At 39.7% G+C, this 12624-nt stretch overlaps 1 protein-coding gene across 1 annotated transcript; it reads left to right on the forward strand.

Annotated features, from left to right (window-relative positions):
- Window positions 1–113: 113 nt before the first annotated feature.
- Window positions 114–12101, forward strand: prkaa1 (protein kinase, AMP-activated, alpha 1 catalytic subunit). The gene is made up of 9 exons (XM_020634630.3): window positions 114–303; window positions 1977–2118; window positions 4503–4596; window positions 4891–5035; window positions 6614–6701; window positions 6845–7069; window positions 7208–7727; window positions 7884–8010; window positions 9222–12101. The coding sequence occupies exons 1-9, from the start codon at window positions 207–209 to the stop codon at window positions 9503–9505; spliced, it is 1722 nt and encodes a 573-aa protein (XP_020490286.1). The 5' UTR covers window positions 114–206; the 3' UTR covers window positions 9506–12101.
- The last annotated feature ends 523 nt before the right edge of the window (window positions 12102–12624 follow it).

The raw sequence follows: 12624 nt of genomic DNA on the forward strand, positions 1-12624 counted from the left end.
ACAAATCCCTCTTGATGTAGAATTTTACGAGGTGCGTTTGAAGGCAGCACACGACGTCGCGCTTTACGCCGGAGCCGGGGCGCCCCTCCCACCCTCCTCCCGCTGCTGCTGAGCGGAGCCTGCTACAGTGGAGACGTACACGGCGGAGTTCAGACCCGTCTCTGCCCCGCAGCTAGCTCACCCCGCAGCAAGGCCACTGCGGGAAGATGGCGACGGAAAAACAGAAACATGAAGGAAGAGTCAAAATTGGACATTACATTCTGGGAGACACGCTTGGAGTGGGCACATTTGGAAAGGTTAAAGGTACGTCGCGCTGTCTTGACGCTTGTGCATCCCTGCCGACTGAAAGATGGAAGCGATGGAAGCTTTTTTTTTTTTTTAGCTTAGCTTAGCTGCTAATTTAGTCGGCTACGGGAAGCTAACTTGTCGCAACCGCACTCCCATGGTCGCAGCTCCAGGAAGATGGACACACTTGTTGTTGTTCTGCTAGTTGTTTCAACTTGTTTCGAGAAAGATATCTGGTATGGTGGCAATGGTTCGCAGCAGTTTCACAGTAGCAGCTACGCAATGCAAGTTTAATGGCATTAGCTTCTGTGTAGCCACTTTAAATATATCAAGTAGCGCATGTGCTAGCCGCCTGTCAAGACAGACACCGGGAAGTAAAGCCCTCTCGCTGGGGGGGGGGGGGGGGGGCATTTAGTGATTTGTTCGTATCGGTTCTTTATTCCTTTCTTAAAAGATAATAAAGGAAAGTTACTCTGCCCTTAACTTAATCTATTCCCCTCCGTGTGAGTAACATTGAGCTGTGTATAGATGTGTTTACGTGGTGTGGGAGAGGGGAGAATCAAGTCACATCTACGCCCAGTGTTGTCATTCCAGAGGGCGGTACGATAACTATGTCAATACACAGTTCAGCTTGTACCAACAGGTATTACTACTTTAGAGAATATCAGATATTTTTTGTTGCTTTCATTTTCATTTTCGATGTTTCCTTTTTTTTTTTTTTTTTTTTTTCCTCTGAAATGATTTCTCAGTCTTAATGCCTCAACATGCAAGGCTGCTTTCTGTTTTATCCTGTAGTCTTTTTTTTTTGTCACATGATTACAACCAAATAAATCCAAATGAAGCGAACCAACCCAACCCTCTCATAAAAAAAAAAAAAAACAACACCAACCTCCAGCTTTGTTTATAGTTAATTCCCTGTGAGTCATCTCTCTGCACTCCCTTTTTTTTAAATTTATGTTCTAGCAAAGAAGAGGGGCACAGTTTGCTGGAGTTTGGCCACTGTGATTGTTAAGGCTGGACTGCAGACTTGGTTAATAGTTTACTACAAGCACAACTGGTAAATCAATAGCGACTGTGTTGACTAACTTCACATGCAAGGATGCTGTGTTCCCACCATGCATGTGGATGTTATAGTTTCTTCTTTGCAAGGCAGCTTCGGCCTTGTTTACATACTTTCCCCCCCCTGCAGTTCGATATCACTCTCATGTGAAATCTTTGCAACAGAAGTCACGTGTTTTTATTTTCACTTCAATATCAAATCTAGTCAAAGTTATATAAACACAAAGATTGGTTTTAGATAGATCTCAAAATATTTTAAAGCTTAAAAGATACTGACTTATAAACAATATCGTCAAGGTAGTTCTTCTTCCGTAGTTATTTAGAGACAGAAATATCATGGCCTCTTTCCAACGTTTCTAAGGCCAGGCTTTTCCCCTCTGAATTGGTGAAGGCTTGACCAGAGTTTAATTGTAGGGTGAATGTTTTGGTCTTAGTTTCATCGGGTAGACAAAAGCAATTTAAACAAATAGAGAAAACTCTAAGCTGCTTTTTGAGACTTCAAAATTGACAGGGTTTTTTTTTCTCATTCCAATAATTGTGCATTTTCCTAGGCTGTTACAAATTTTGATTGTGGTATCTAATTATGTTCCTCGTTAACTCATTTGCACTTGTATTTTGTTTTTCTCCTGCAGTGGGCCAACATGAGCTGACCAAGCACCAAGTGGCAGTGAAGATCCTTAACAGGCAGAAGATCCGAAGTTTGGATGTGGTGGGAAAGATTCGGCGGGAGATTCAGAACCTCAAGCTTTTCAGGCATCCTCACATAATTAAACTGTAAGTCCTAGATTACACCCTCCTTGCTGTTCTATAATCCTCCTGCCGCCACATTAATGCCACCCACTGAGCTATTTCCAGGCTTTAATGGTGTGTTTTAGAATACATCCATCTAGGACAATATCAGTCTGACCCAGTCTGTCCTCTCCCTGCAATCCTTGGCTCATTCAGCTTTATTGCCTGTTATGGTTATCCCCTCTGTTGTCCTTTCATTAAAATGTGAAAAAAAGTCTTTTATCCCTGGCTTTTATGATGCTTTGCTGCTCCAACCCCTCTTACATTCTGCTTTTACAAGTGTATTCCCAGTATCCTGTAATACAGCAGCCAAGAATTGTGTATTCTGCTCCTTATTTCTGTTGTTGTCCCATATTTCCGCCCTATTTAGAAAGTTGAAGGCACTGCTGACAACATCTGCATGTGTTTATGCAGACAGTTTAAAGACAGTGTTTTTGAATGAGTCTCTGTTTAACTTCTCATGTTTGATCTGACTGTTAAACTAATCAGAGGTTATCTCAGTACACTGTTGTTGCTTTATTACACAGGTGCTTTTAAGCAGTGATGATAGAAAATACTTGCTTAAAGCAAACTTTCCATTCCACAATACAAAATGCCCGGCTGCTTCATTGTTGCTGAAAGAGCTTCTAATCTAAAGATAAAGTTAGTAAATTGTAGCGGTACTTCCTGCTTGGTCCACAGGCTGCAGTGAAGGCCACAGCGAGAGGGTCATTACTGCCCAGGAGGTGTGGCTAATTGCCTGAAATACCAGTTCCATGTCATGCATGCACAAGAATGGAAAAACTCAGTTTTGTGTGTGCGAGAGAGATCCAATCATTGACAGGGTGGACAAACACTGGAGTGGAGTGCATAGTATTGCCTGTTTGTATAACGTCTGTGTAGAAAAATGGACAAACAAACACAATACGACTACTTGTATGTTGTATGAGGATGTTTTTAAGCCATTGAGAATGATAATACAAGCAGTTACTCAACAACTGTCATCTGCTACGACTCTGACATTTTTAATTTTAAGACGATTTTGTTCCTTTTTGTTCCTGTACAGTTTAGAGGTGAATGTACGAAAGCTAGTGGATTAAGGTTTAGACAGACATCGACACCTGGTTTTAACACTTCATATTTTGAAATGTGTGGATGAAGGAGCGGCAGGGGTTACAATGTGTTTTCTGTCCTGCTGACAGACATATCAGAAATGCTGTTTACTTATTCTCCTGCTGGATGTTGGATATGGCAATCACAGTAAGATATGTGGCTTATGTGCAAGCTAAGCCAGCTACTCAGCTATTTTAGTGTAATCAGATGTTTTTATCAAGCTTTGGACTGGCGGTAAAAGCCAGCAACCAATAACACATTTTTGTGTTTTTCTACTGCAAAGAAATGATCTGCCTGCACTTATTGTGAGCATTGTTGTTGTAATTCATATAGTGTCTCCACACAACATGGATTAAGCAACAGATTTGCTGTATCATAGATGAGTTCAACTGTGGTATTTGTGAGTAACAAATATGCTATTGTTGCTACGGGAATTAGGTCTTGATGTTTGAAAAATAAAGCTCACTGATTAAGGTGCTTTCACAACTGTAGTTTGTTTAATTTTGTCTGGAGCTAGTATGTGGATCTGCAGATGGATTTCATTGTAGTCTAGGGTTTCTATTCATCCCACATATCTAGGGCACATATAGGAAAACACACCAGAGGTAAAATGAGTTGTACCAAACAGATGATAGATAAAACAACATTAAAATGATAATAATTGAAATCGCATGAAATCTAATCAAATTTTGTAAGTGTGCCAGACAAGAAAGTATGGAGGAGGAAATCTTAGGGATCATGATAGGTTTTTGTGATAGCATTGGTTGCTTTTGAATGCTGAAACTAAAGTGTTACAATTTTTTTTTGACTGGCAAAGTAATAAACACAAAAGCTAACCTTGCTCTTTGACCCTCCTTTTCAGCCAGAGTCGCTTGGACACTGCTGTAAAGTTAATTCATACACATACATTTATGGCTGAGGGGAAGGGGGAGGAAGGGCATGCCTGACATGTGCAATACAAAAACAGATTAGTAAGTATGTGACAGTGTGCCTTTTATTAAAGAGCTATTTCCATGGCACCAAGGCACAAGACGCCCATGTATTATGTTTAGGTCATATTTCTCATCCACTCACCATTAAACTGGAACAGACACACAAATACCTGCCATAGGGCTACATTTGGTGGTTGTTTTTTTTTTTGAGGCAGTGAAATCCATTGATTACTTTTCATGTTTCAAAATGATTCCCTGGTTTGAAAACTGGAGATTTTTAAGCAAATAATCAAATTCTAACTTTGATACCCCCAAACGATTTCATCTTTGTTTAAATGTCTGCAGGTATCAGGTTATAAGCACCCCTACAGATATCTTCATGGTGATGGAGTACGTCTCTGGAGGAGAACTCTTCGACTACATCTGCAAAAATGGAAAGGTAGGTACACTTTGATACTAAAAATATGGTAATGCTGTACCACATTTCTTCCCTACTGCATTGTCTGGCAGAGTTTGTATATAACATTTTAAGTTAAGGGACAGGAACATAGTAGTGCCTTGTGTTCTTTGTGTTATTGCAGCCTCTGATGTAGATTCAATAACCTGTGAACCAAATACTTATAGTCGCTGCAAAGATTTCAAAGCACCACGTGAATCGCTGCTTAGTCAGCTGTTATGTGCTAACTAAGTCACAGAGAAGATCACACCTAATAGCTAATTTGTGCTTTGACAGTTGGAGGAGAAGGAGAGTCGTCGGTTGTTCCAGCAGATTATATCTGCAGTAGACTACTGCCACAGACACATGGTGGTGCACAGAGACCTCAAGCCTGAAAATGTGCTGCTCGATGCACACATGAACGCCAAGATCGCAGACTTTGGTAAGTGTGTCTAAGTCCTAAACACAGTGGTTTAAACAAGTCACGTTGTTGTACAATGAAAGTTTTGGACACAAGACGAGTACTTTTTTTAATTTAACCTTTAATACCTTTACTATATGTTATTTTTTTAATCATTTGGGGGGTAATGAAGCAGGTAGCAGCACCTCGTTTTGTATGATGTTGTGATGTACAAATCAGTGGTGCAATAGATGACTTTCCTATATTGCATGCAGTTTTAAGTCGGATGTTTTTTCCGCTATGCAGTCTCCATTAAGCGTTACAATTTACATTAAGTTTATTAGGCTGGCCAAATCAATGTTACAGTCACAGCCTCCCTGACCTCATGTTTACTCATGGAATATAATCCATTAGGTACTCCACTCTGAGATACACTGATTTTAACTTCTGCTCTGTAGTCCCCCGGTGGTGGAGTGAATGAATTAGCCATCTTCTTTCGATCCGCAGAGTCCCTTTCCACCCTTCAGAACCAGATAAAGGCCTGGCTCCTTCATGAACACCTACACACTTAAAGATAGTGAGGGGACAGAATGGTGACAATGATGTTGGTGATGATGATATAGATGCTGAGGGTAATGATATCTAGGATGGTGTTGATGCTAATTTGAATTCTCCTGAGAAGCTGTTGAGGTTGTTGATGATGATGCTGATAGACATAAAAAATAAAAAAAACACTCACACTGTGCAAGCAAAGGCAAAGAAGAAGACAACTTTCAGCTAGTAAATGCAGATGTCAACTATCCAGGTTAAAAATATCTGTAGAGAAAATCTGCAAATGTTGCAAGTGATACAAAATATACTCAAGATTTTGCTTTAGCTAAAGGAATACACATTTTAATGCCTTACGGTAAAAAAGAGTGTCTTTCTAAGCATATATCTACAACCTGTTTTCCACCACAACATTGCTGCATGTTCTTTCCTCAAAGTGTTGTATTGCTGTCTTGTTTTATCTTCACCCAGTCCATCTTAGCATTATTTTTCCAAATTACAGTTTGGATCCTTTTTGGACTTACATGAACTCAGCTCAGCGGTATTTTCTCTGACTCACTTGTAAGGCATCTTGACATGCAGTAACTCCAGAGCAGATGTTCTCAACTGGTCTAGCCTAAGGACCCACCACCAACACCTTCAGGAAAATTTCTGATATGTTTTCAACCAATCAGATTTATTGAATGAAAACATAGTGCAGTTTGGACCTCACATGGTACGAAACATACAACAGAACAAGGAGAAGGAACAAAACCAACATGTTTTTAGAGCACTTCATAGACAACTTTTTTTCCCCCAGTCACATTTTCGCGACCTACCGAAAACGGCACTGCGACCCACTTTTGGGTCCCGACCCACCAGTTGAGAACCACTGCTCTAGAGGACGCAATGAGAATGATGTGAATTCTCCTCTGTGGTGCATTATCTGTTTAGAACAAGTTAAAAGATAAATTGCGCTGCCGACAGCAGAATGAAGTGACATTAATGCACAACACCGATGTTAAAGGGACTTGAATTTATCTAATAATAAGACTGTGTATATATATATATATGTTTATAAATTCTGTGCAGGTTTGTCAAACATGATGTCAGATGGAGAGTTTCTGCGGACAAGCTGCGGTTCTCCAAACTATGCTGCTCCTGAAGTCATCTCAGGACGGTATGTATTTTGCCACCATTAGAAGTTGATGTTGACACACAACTTTCTCTCATTATGTGGCTACAAGGTGTTGCTGTATAAACAGAAATGAGTCCAATGTTTCTTTCATGGTCAGTGGAGTGATTGTTTTTACATTTGTGTAGGTTATATGCTGGTCCAGAGGTGGACATCTGGAGCAGTGGGGTCATCCTTTATGCCTTGTTGTGTGGGACACTTCCCTTTGATGACGATCACGTGCCAACACTCTTTAAAAAGATCTGCGATGGGATCTTTTTCACGCCGCAGTACCTGAACCCATCTGTAATTAGCCTCCTTAAACACATGCTGCAGGTGGACCCCATGAAAAGAGCTACCATCAAAGAGATCCGGTGAGCCTGAGGGGTTTCATGTCAAAGTAGAACAATTGCTATAACACATCTAGACTTTTTTGTTAGATATACGAGACGAGAATATGTTGCATTCCTGATCCGTGGGTATGTCTATAAAAATAATTTCTTCTCCCACAGAGAGGACGACTGGTTTAAAGAGGGCCTACCCAAGTACTTGTTCCCCGAGGACCCCTCCTACAGCAACAACATGATCGACGACGAGGCCCTGAAGGAGGTTTGTGAGAAGTTTGAGTGCACAGAGGAGGAGGTCCTCGGCTGTATCTACAGTCGCAACCATCAGGACCCATTAGCGGTTGCCTACCACCTCATCATTGACAATCGTCGCATCATGAGCGAAGCCAAGGATTTCTACTTGGCGTCCAGCCCCCCTGACTCTTTTCTTGACGACCAGCACCTGACCACGTCTGGCTCAGCTGTGACTAGCACCCCAAAGCCCCACCCCGAGCGTGTCCCCTTCCTCTTGGCGGAGACGCTCCCCAGGCCTCGTCACACTCTGGATGAACTGAACCCCCAAAAGTCCAAGCACCAGGGTGTTAGAAGGGCCAAGTGGCACCTGGGTATCCGTAGTCAGAGTAGACCAAATGATATCATGTCAGAAGTGTGCCGTGCCATGAAGCAGCTGGATTATGAGTGGAAGGTGAGAGGAAGAGTCTTGTAAAAACAGAACTTAAAGTTGCTTTGTTTTTTTATTGTCACAATGAAGTCAAATATTAAACGCTAAAAACTTTTACTATACTGTAAAAGAGGGAGTTTCATAGTGTCATCGTGTTTTTAACCTTTATAACTCTTTCAGGTTGTGAATCCATATTATCTACGCGTGAGAAGGAAGAATCCTATTACTGGCATGCAAACCAAAATGAGCCTTCAACTCTACCAGGTGGACAGTAGAACCTACCTCCTAGACTTCCGTAGCATAGATGGTAAGTTTCCCGTTGGATTCTCAAAATCTTTAAAAAGTGGATAATTGATTGAATTACTTGATAAACCACATAGTTTTAAAATGATTTTGAAATGAACAGCTGTTCAGTTGGTCTTTAATGTGGTTTCTGTAATTTAATCCGTTGTCATTTCATGAAGTTTAGCTCCCTGTGTTTTGTGTTTACATGAATACAGTCCTGTAGTAATCTGCGTCAGTGCAGACTTGATAAATGATTGACTCAGGGTTGAGAGCACAGGCTTTTTGCACAGTCTGTGTAGGTGTGCAGCGGAACCTCAAAGGAAACGATCAGATAAGAGTTGTTGTTATAGGCCACTCGCACAGCTCCGGCATGCTGTGCAAAGGGTAGCAGACTCAATTTCCACTGCAGGCTTTTACCAAAGACCGCCACTGTGTTCATGTTTGGCTGCAGCTGTAACAGATAACCACAAAGAATCACAGTTGAAACATTATCTAGACTTTTTTTGTGGTCATCAAATAAAGTGTGACACACTTAAAGAGCTTTTCTAGAACACCTGTAATAAGATGTATTCCCTCTTTCAGGGTAAAACTGGTCAGAAAACACACATTATGTCTCCAACTATGTACACAAATTTAAAGATAATAATATCAGACTTTCAATAATTGCCAGCAGTTAATTATTAATTTAAATCTGTCATGAGCAGATCCTGATGGTTAGTATAGGGACCGATCTGGAGCTTTTTAATTGGATGTTTTTTGTTAGAAAGGAAGCAGATTAAAAACATATCCTGTCTTTTTTTTTCAACGTGTGTTCAACCTCATCTAGCATCGTATGTGATGCAGTGATGAAATGCTGGTCTTCGTTACCACAGCCAGTCTCTACAATGCTTGTGCTGGTCAACGTGTGCATGTGTAAAAGTCTTTGTGTCAACTGTTTGGCACTCTGGATAAGACAGAGAGGTTGGCAAATGGCACAGATTTGCTAAGATTCAATGTTGATTGTCATTAAAAAAAAAAAAAAGTGTATCAAGCAAACCCTGTGCAAGCCAAAAAAATAGTAGGCGCATTATCCCAAATATAGCTTTCATCAATCCACGGTTGCAACAAATTGACGTTCTTCTCAAACCTCCTAAGACCTGCAGAAACTCTGGTTATAGACAGTGATATACAAGAAATCAACCTTTTTGTATATATATCTTACAGAATATGTTTTTTGTGTCTTTTGTCATTCAGACGATATGTTGGAGACAAAATCTGGAACTGCTACCCCTCTCCGCTCTGGATCTGTGGGCAACTACCGCACCACTATAAAGAATGACGTAGACGGTGCAGACGCTCCTGCTATGTCTAGCACTGTGCACACTACCAAGGCTGCAGAGGGCTCCTTAGCTTCATCGCTGACCTCATCCATCGACTCAATAGGTGGGGGAGACAACGCGCCTGTCCCTCGACCAGGAAGCCACACCATCGAGTTCTTTGAGATGTGTGCAAATCTTATTAAATTACTTGCACGATAGCTTGCAAAACAATCGCTAGCCTTTTTTTCCTCTCCGAGTGTCTTTATAGCAATAAGCATGCAACCGATTCATGGCTCAAGTCATCCCGGCTGAGGGTGAAGTGATTGTTCCATGGCACTGATGCAGGTTAGTGGTCCCTAAGCGGAAGATATGTTGCTGAGCTGGCAGGGAATGTAAGGGTTCACTAGGAAAGATGAACGACCAAGCTACTTAAAATCAAGGACAGAACAACATTTAAAAACGGGGTTTTACAATTTTTTAACGGTTTAAAAAGCAAGAGTCCACAACCCAACTATACTTAATATACGTACAAGTGATTACACTGAATTTCCTGTACTATAGCCAGTGAGCTCTGCTTTCCAGTTCAGAGAACATGATCAAGTTTCTGCCTGCAGAGAGGGAAGCGACACGTCGAGGGTTAGGTATTTGGGTGGCAGTCCTATAGGATGCAGGAAGCACTTTTGCACAAGTATCCTTAATTTCCTGCTGCCCTTGTATTTGTCTCAGTATGCATCAGGAAAGTGGTGCAGATGTATCGGGGCGCTGCACTGGCTATAACTAAGGGGTTTTCATGCCCGTCACGTTCATTTGACACTGAAGAAGTGCGATGACCCTCGTTGTTTCTGTCTTGTGTCAGAGACAAAAGAATGCTTCATCTGATATTTGTTTGGTTTTCATTTTGTGATGAATCTGAGTTGTCAGAGACTAAATTGTCATGGTTTTGTCCTTGTTGTAAAAAATATGTCTGTCCCTTACATTTTTATATATAAAGACGTGAATATATTTATCAGTGCGTTAAGTGGACGCAGTGTTGGTTCTATTGGAATGGAATTGTTTGTTTTCTTTATTGCATTAAGATCTATTGCTGGATGGTATATATTTTCCTTTTTTTACTGTCTGGTTTTTAAATCAATATCAAAGTTTTGTTTCCTTCAATCACAACTATTCTGATACTTGATTGTCTTTCCAGATAAAATATAACCTGCTTTTACTGTTTAGGAGGAATTTTTGCCATGACAGTCAAAATCTAGATATATATCATTTTCAGTGTCACATATTAAAATGACAAGTTGATTTTGACTTATTTTGTTGCATTTTCTGTTTGTTGTTTTATTTTAGAAGAAGAATTACGATTTGAGTGTGATTCCTGAGTGAACTGCCTTTTGCCTACTTTTCCGTTTTGTAAATGCCAACCCATCACAAGTGTATAGGCCTCAGGGCCCAATTTCAACATGAGTCGTAGCAATTACATGCAGTGCATGGACAATGTCAATTGGCAGGTGAATGCATCTAAAGTGTCATGGATCTGTTTTTGTTCCACATTCCACATTCATTCGGAGGTGAACCTTTAAAAGGTTTATAAACGGTCTGTGAGCTTGAAATGGTCTCTATGTAAATCTCAACTCTGAAAAAGAAAAAAAACATCACATCACATCATGTATTGAGATCATAATTGTGTGGCTGGGTTATATTCGAAAAAAAAAATTGTCCAATAGAATCTGATGCTTTTAAGCTCATGAAATCTTGAGTTATGTCTTGAATCACAAACATGACATGTCTCACCTCATTCCCTGTCCAGTCTTAAAGTTTAAAGTGGTGTCTGTTGTTTGGCTGCCTTATCATTCAGTACTGTTCATCGGTTTTTATGTCCATGAAGGTTGGAATTCAGTTCTGGTCAAAGTTATCAGGACCTTTTGCAGTTTTAGGGTTCAAAATTGACAAATTATGTTGTTAGTGTTGTTGATTCATTCTTATCATCTGTAAGGAATTTGAGATTATTTTAAGTGCTGGCATTACAAAAAAAAAAAAATCATAGTTGCACAGCTGAAGATAACCATGATGATTCTATATTATTTTTTTGCCAAACTATAGAAGACCTCAGTAACTGCTAGGACCTTTAACTAAAGGAATAGGAATAAACAAAGAAAACGTTTAAGGTTGCTTTTATCAATCTCTACCATCTGGTCAATTAAGCCCAGTTTTAAGAATCTTTGTATTTTCTCATCTTATCATTGGAGACCAAGTCATTATTCTTAGTTGGAGGTTGCAGTTGCTGAGGTCAAGGTTTCCAGTGTTTAGCTCTCTGCAGCTTTAAAAAAAAAAAAAACTTAAATATCTCATTTGTATAAAAAAAAAATCATTTTTTTAGAGATATAATACGACAAAAATAAGTGACAATTTTTGTGACCACCTTGTTTCTCTTGTCTTGAGAGGCAGGTTTGGACTGAAATAAACTTGAGTTTTTGAATTACATTGATCATGGTACAGAAACACTATGGTCATGGAAAGATATTGCTAAAACTTAATAGTTTTAGTTTTTGTAAGGGCAGTTGCAACTGTTTACATAACTTTTCATGGGTTACATGATGGGTTTTGTAGGAAAGATGAATGTTTGGACCATGACTTTTTTTTGAAAGCTTATGGAGTAGTGTCCGAGTGGACTGTCAGTCTGTCTGAACTGCTTTAAAGAAATATTGTTCTATTTTTGTTTGGTGTGTAAAGGGACCCTACTACATTGACCAGTGTAAATCTGAATGGACAGTGTTGAAATCATTTGTATACACAACTGCCTAATAAACTGCTAAATTGCACACAATTTTCTGAGGTTTCTCTGCATGTCACTGGTTTTGTCACTTATAGTCTCATATCATTTACATCACAGGCTCGTTGCCAGGAAACTTCATGCCGTCATGTAGTCTCACTGCATTTACACTGCATGGGTTATTGTTATGTGATAAATCAACAAATAGTTAAAAGGTTTATTCACTGTCTTTTACAAGGGAGTCATATTTTCTTCAGCTATTCACCTCATTTTAAAAACAATTGATCATAGGCTGATCTTTAAATGATACATTTGATCATACTGTACGTCACAAACCTGTGATGTTTAATTAAATCATATTTTTTATGGGACACAAATCATGTAGGAAGTAGGCTTCATTAGGACATTGTCCTTAGTTATCCCTTTAGCGCCATCTGGTGAGCAAACTCGAGAGTTTATTATTCCCGACTTTTAATTTCAGAACCGCCTCTCCTGCACATTATTTATCAGTGCAATATGTTTGGTTTAACGTATAAAATATCTAAATATTTTATTGAAGTATTTTCACATGACTGTA

This window comes from Labrus bergylta, chromosome 17 (genome assembly GCF_963930695.1).
Source record: "Labrus bergylta chromosome 17, fLabBer1.1, whole genome shotgun sequence".
Taxonomy (NCBI): domain Eukaryota; kingdom Metazoa; phylum Chordata; class Actinopteri; order Labriformes; family Labridae; genus Labrus; species Labrus bergylta.

Coding starts and splice junctions, on each gene's coding strand:
- prkaa1 (XM_020634630.3), top strand. CDS start 207: ATGGCGACGGAAAAACAGAAACATGAAGGAAGAGTCAAAATTGGACAT. Junction 6,702..6,844: donor CCTGAAGTCATCTCAGGACG/GTATGTATTTTG, acceptor ACATTTGTGTAG/GTTATATGCTGGTCCAGAGG. Junction 8,011..9,221: donor AGACTTCCGTAGCATAGATG/GTAAGTTTCCCG, acceptor TTTGTCATTCAG/ACGATATGTTGGAGACAAAA.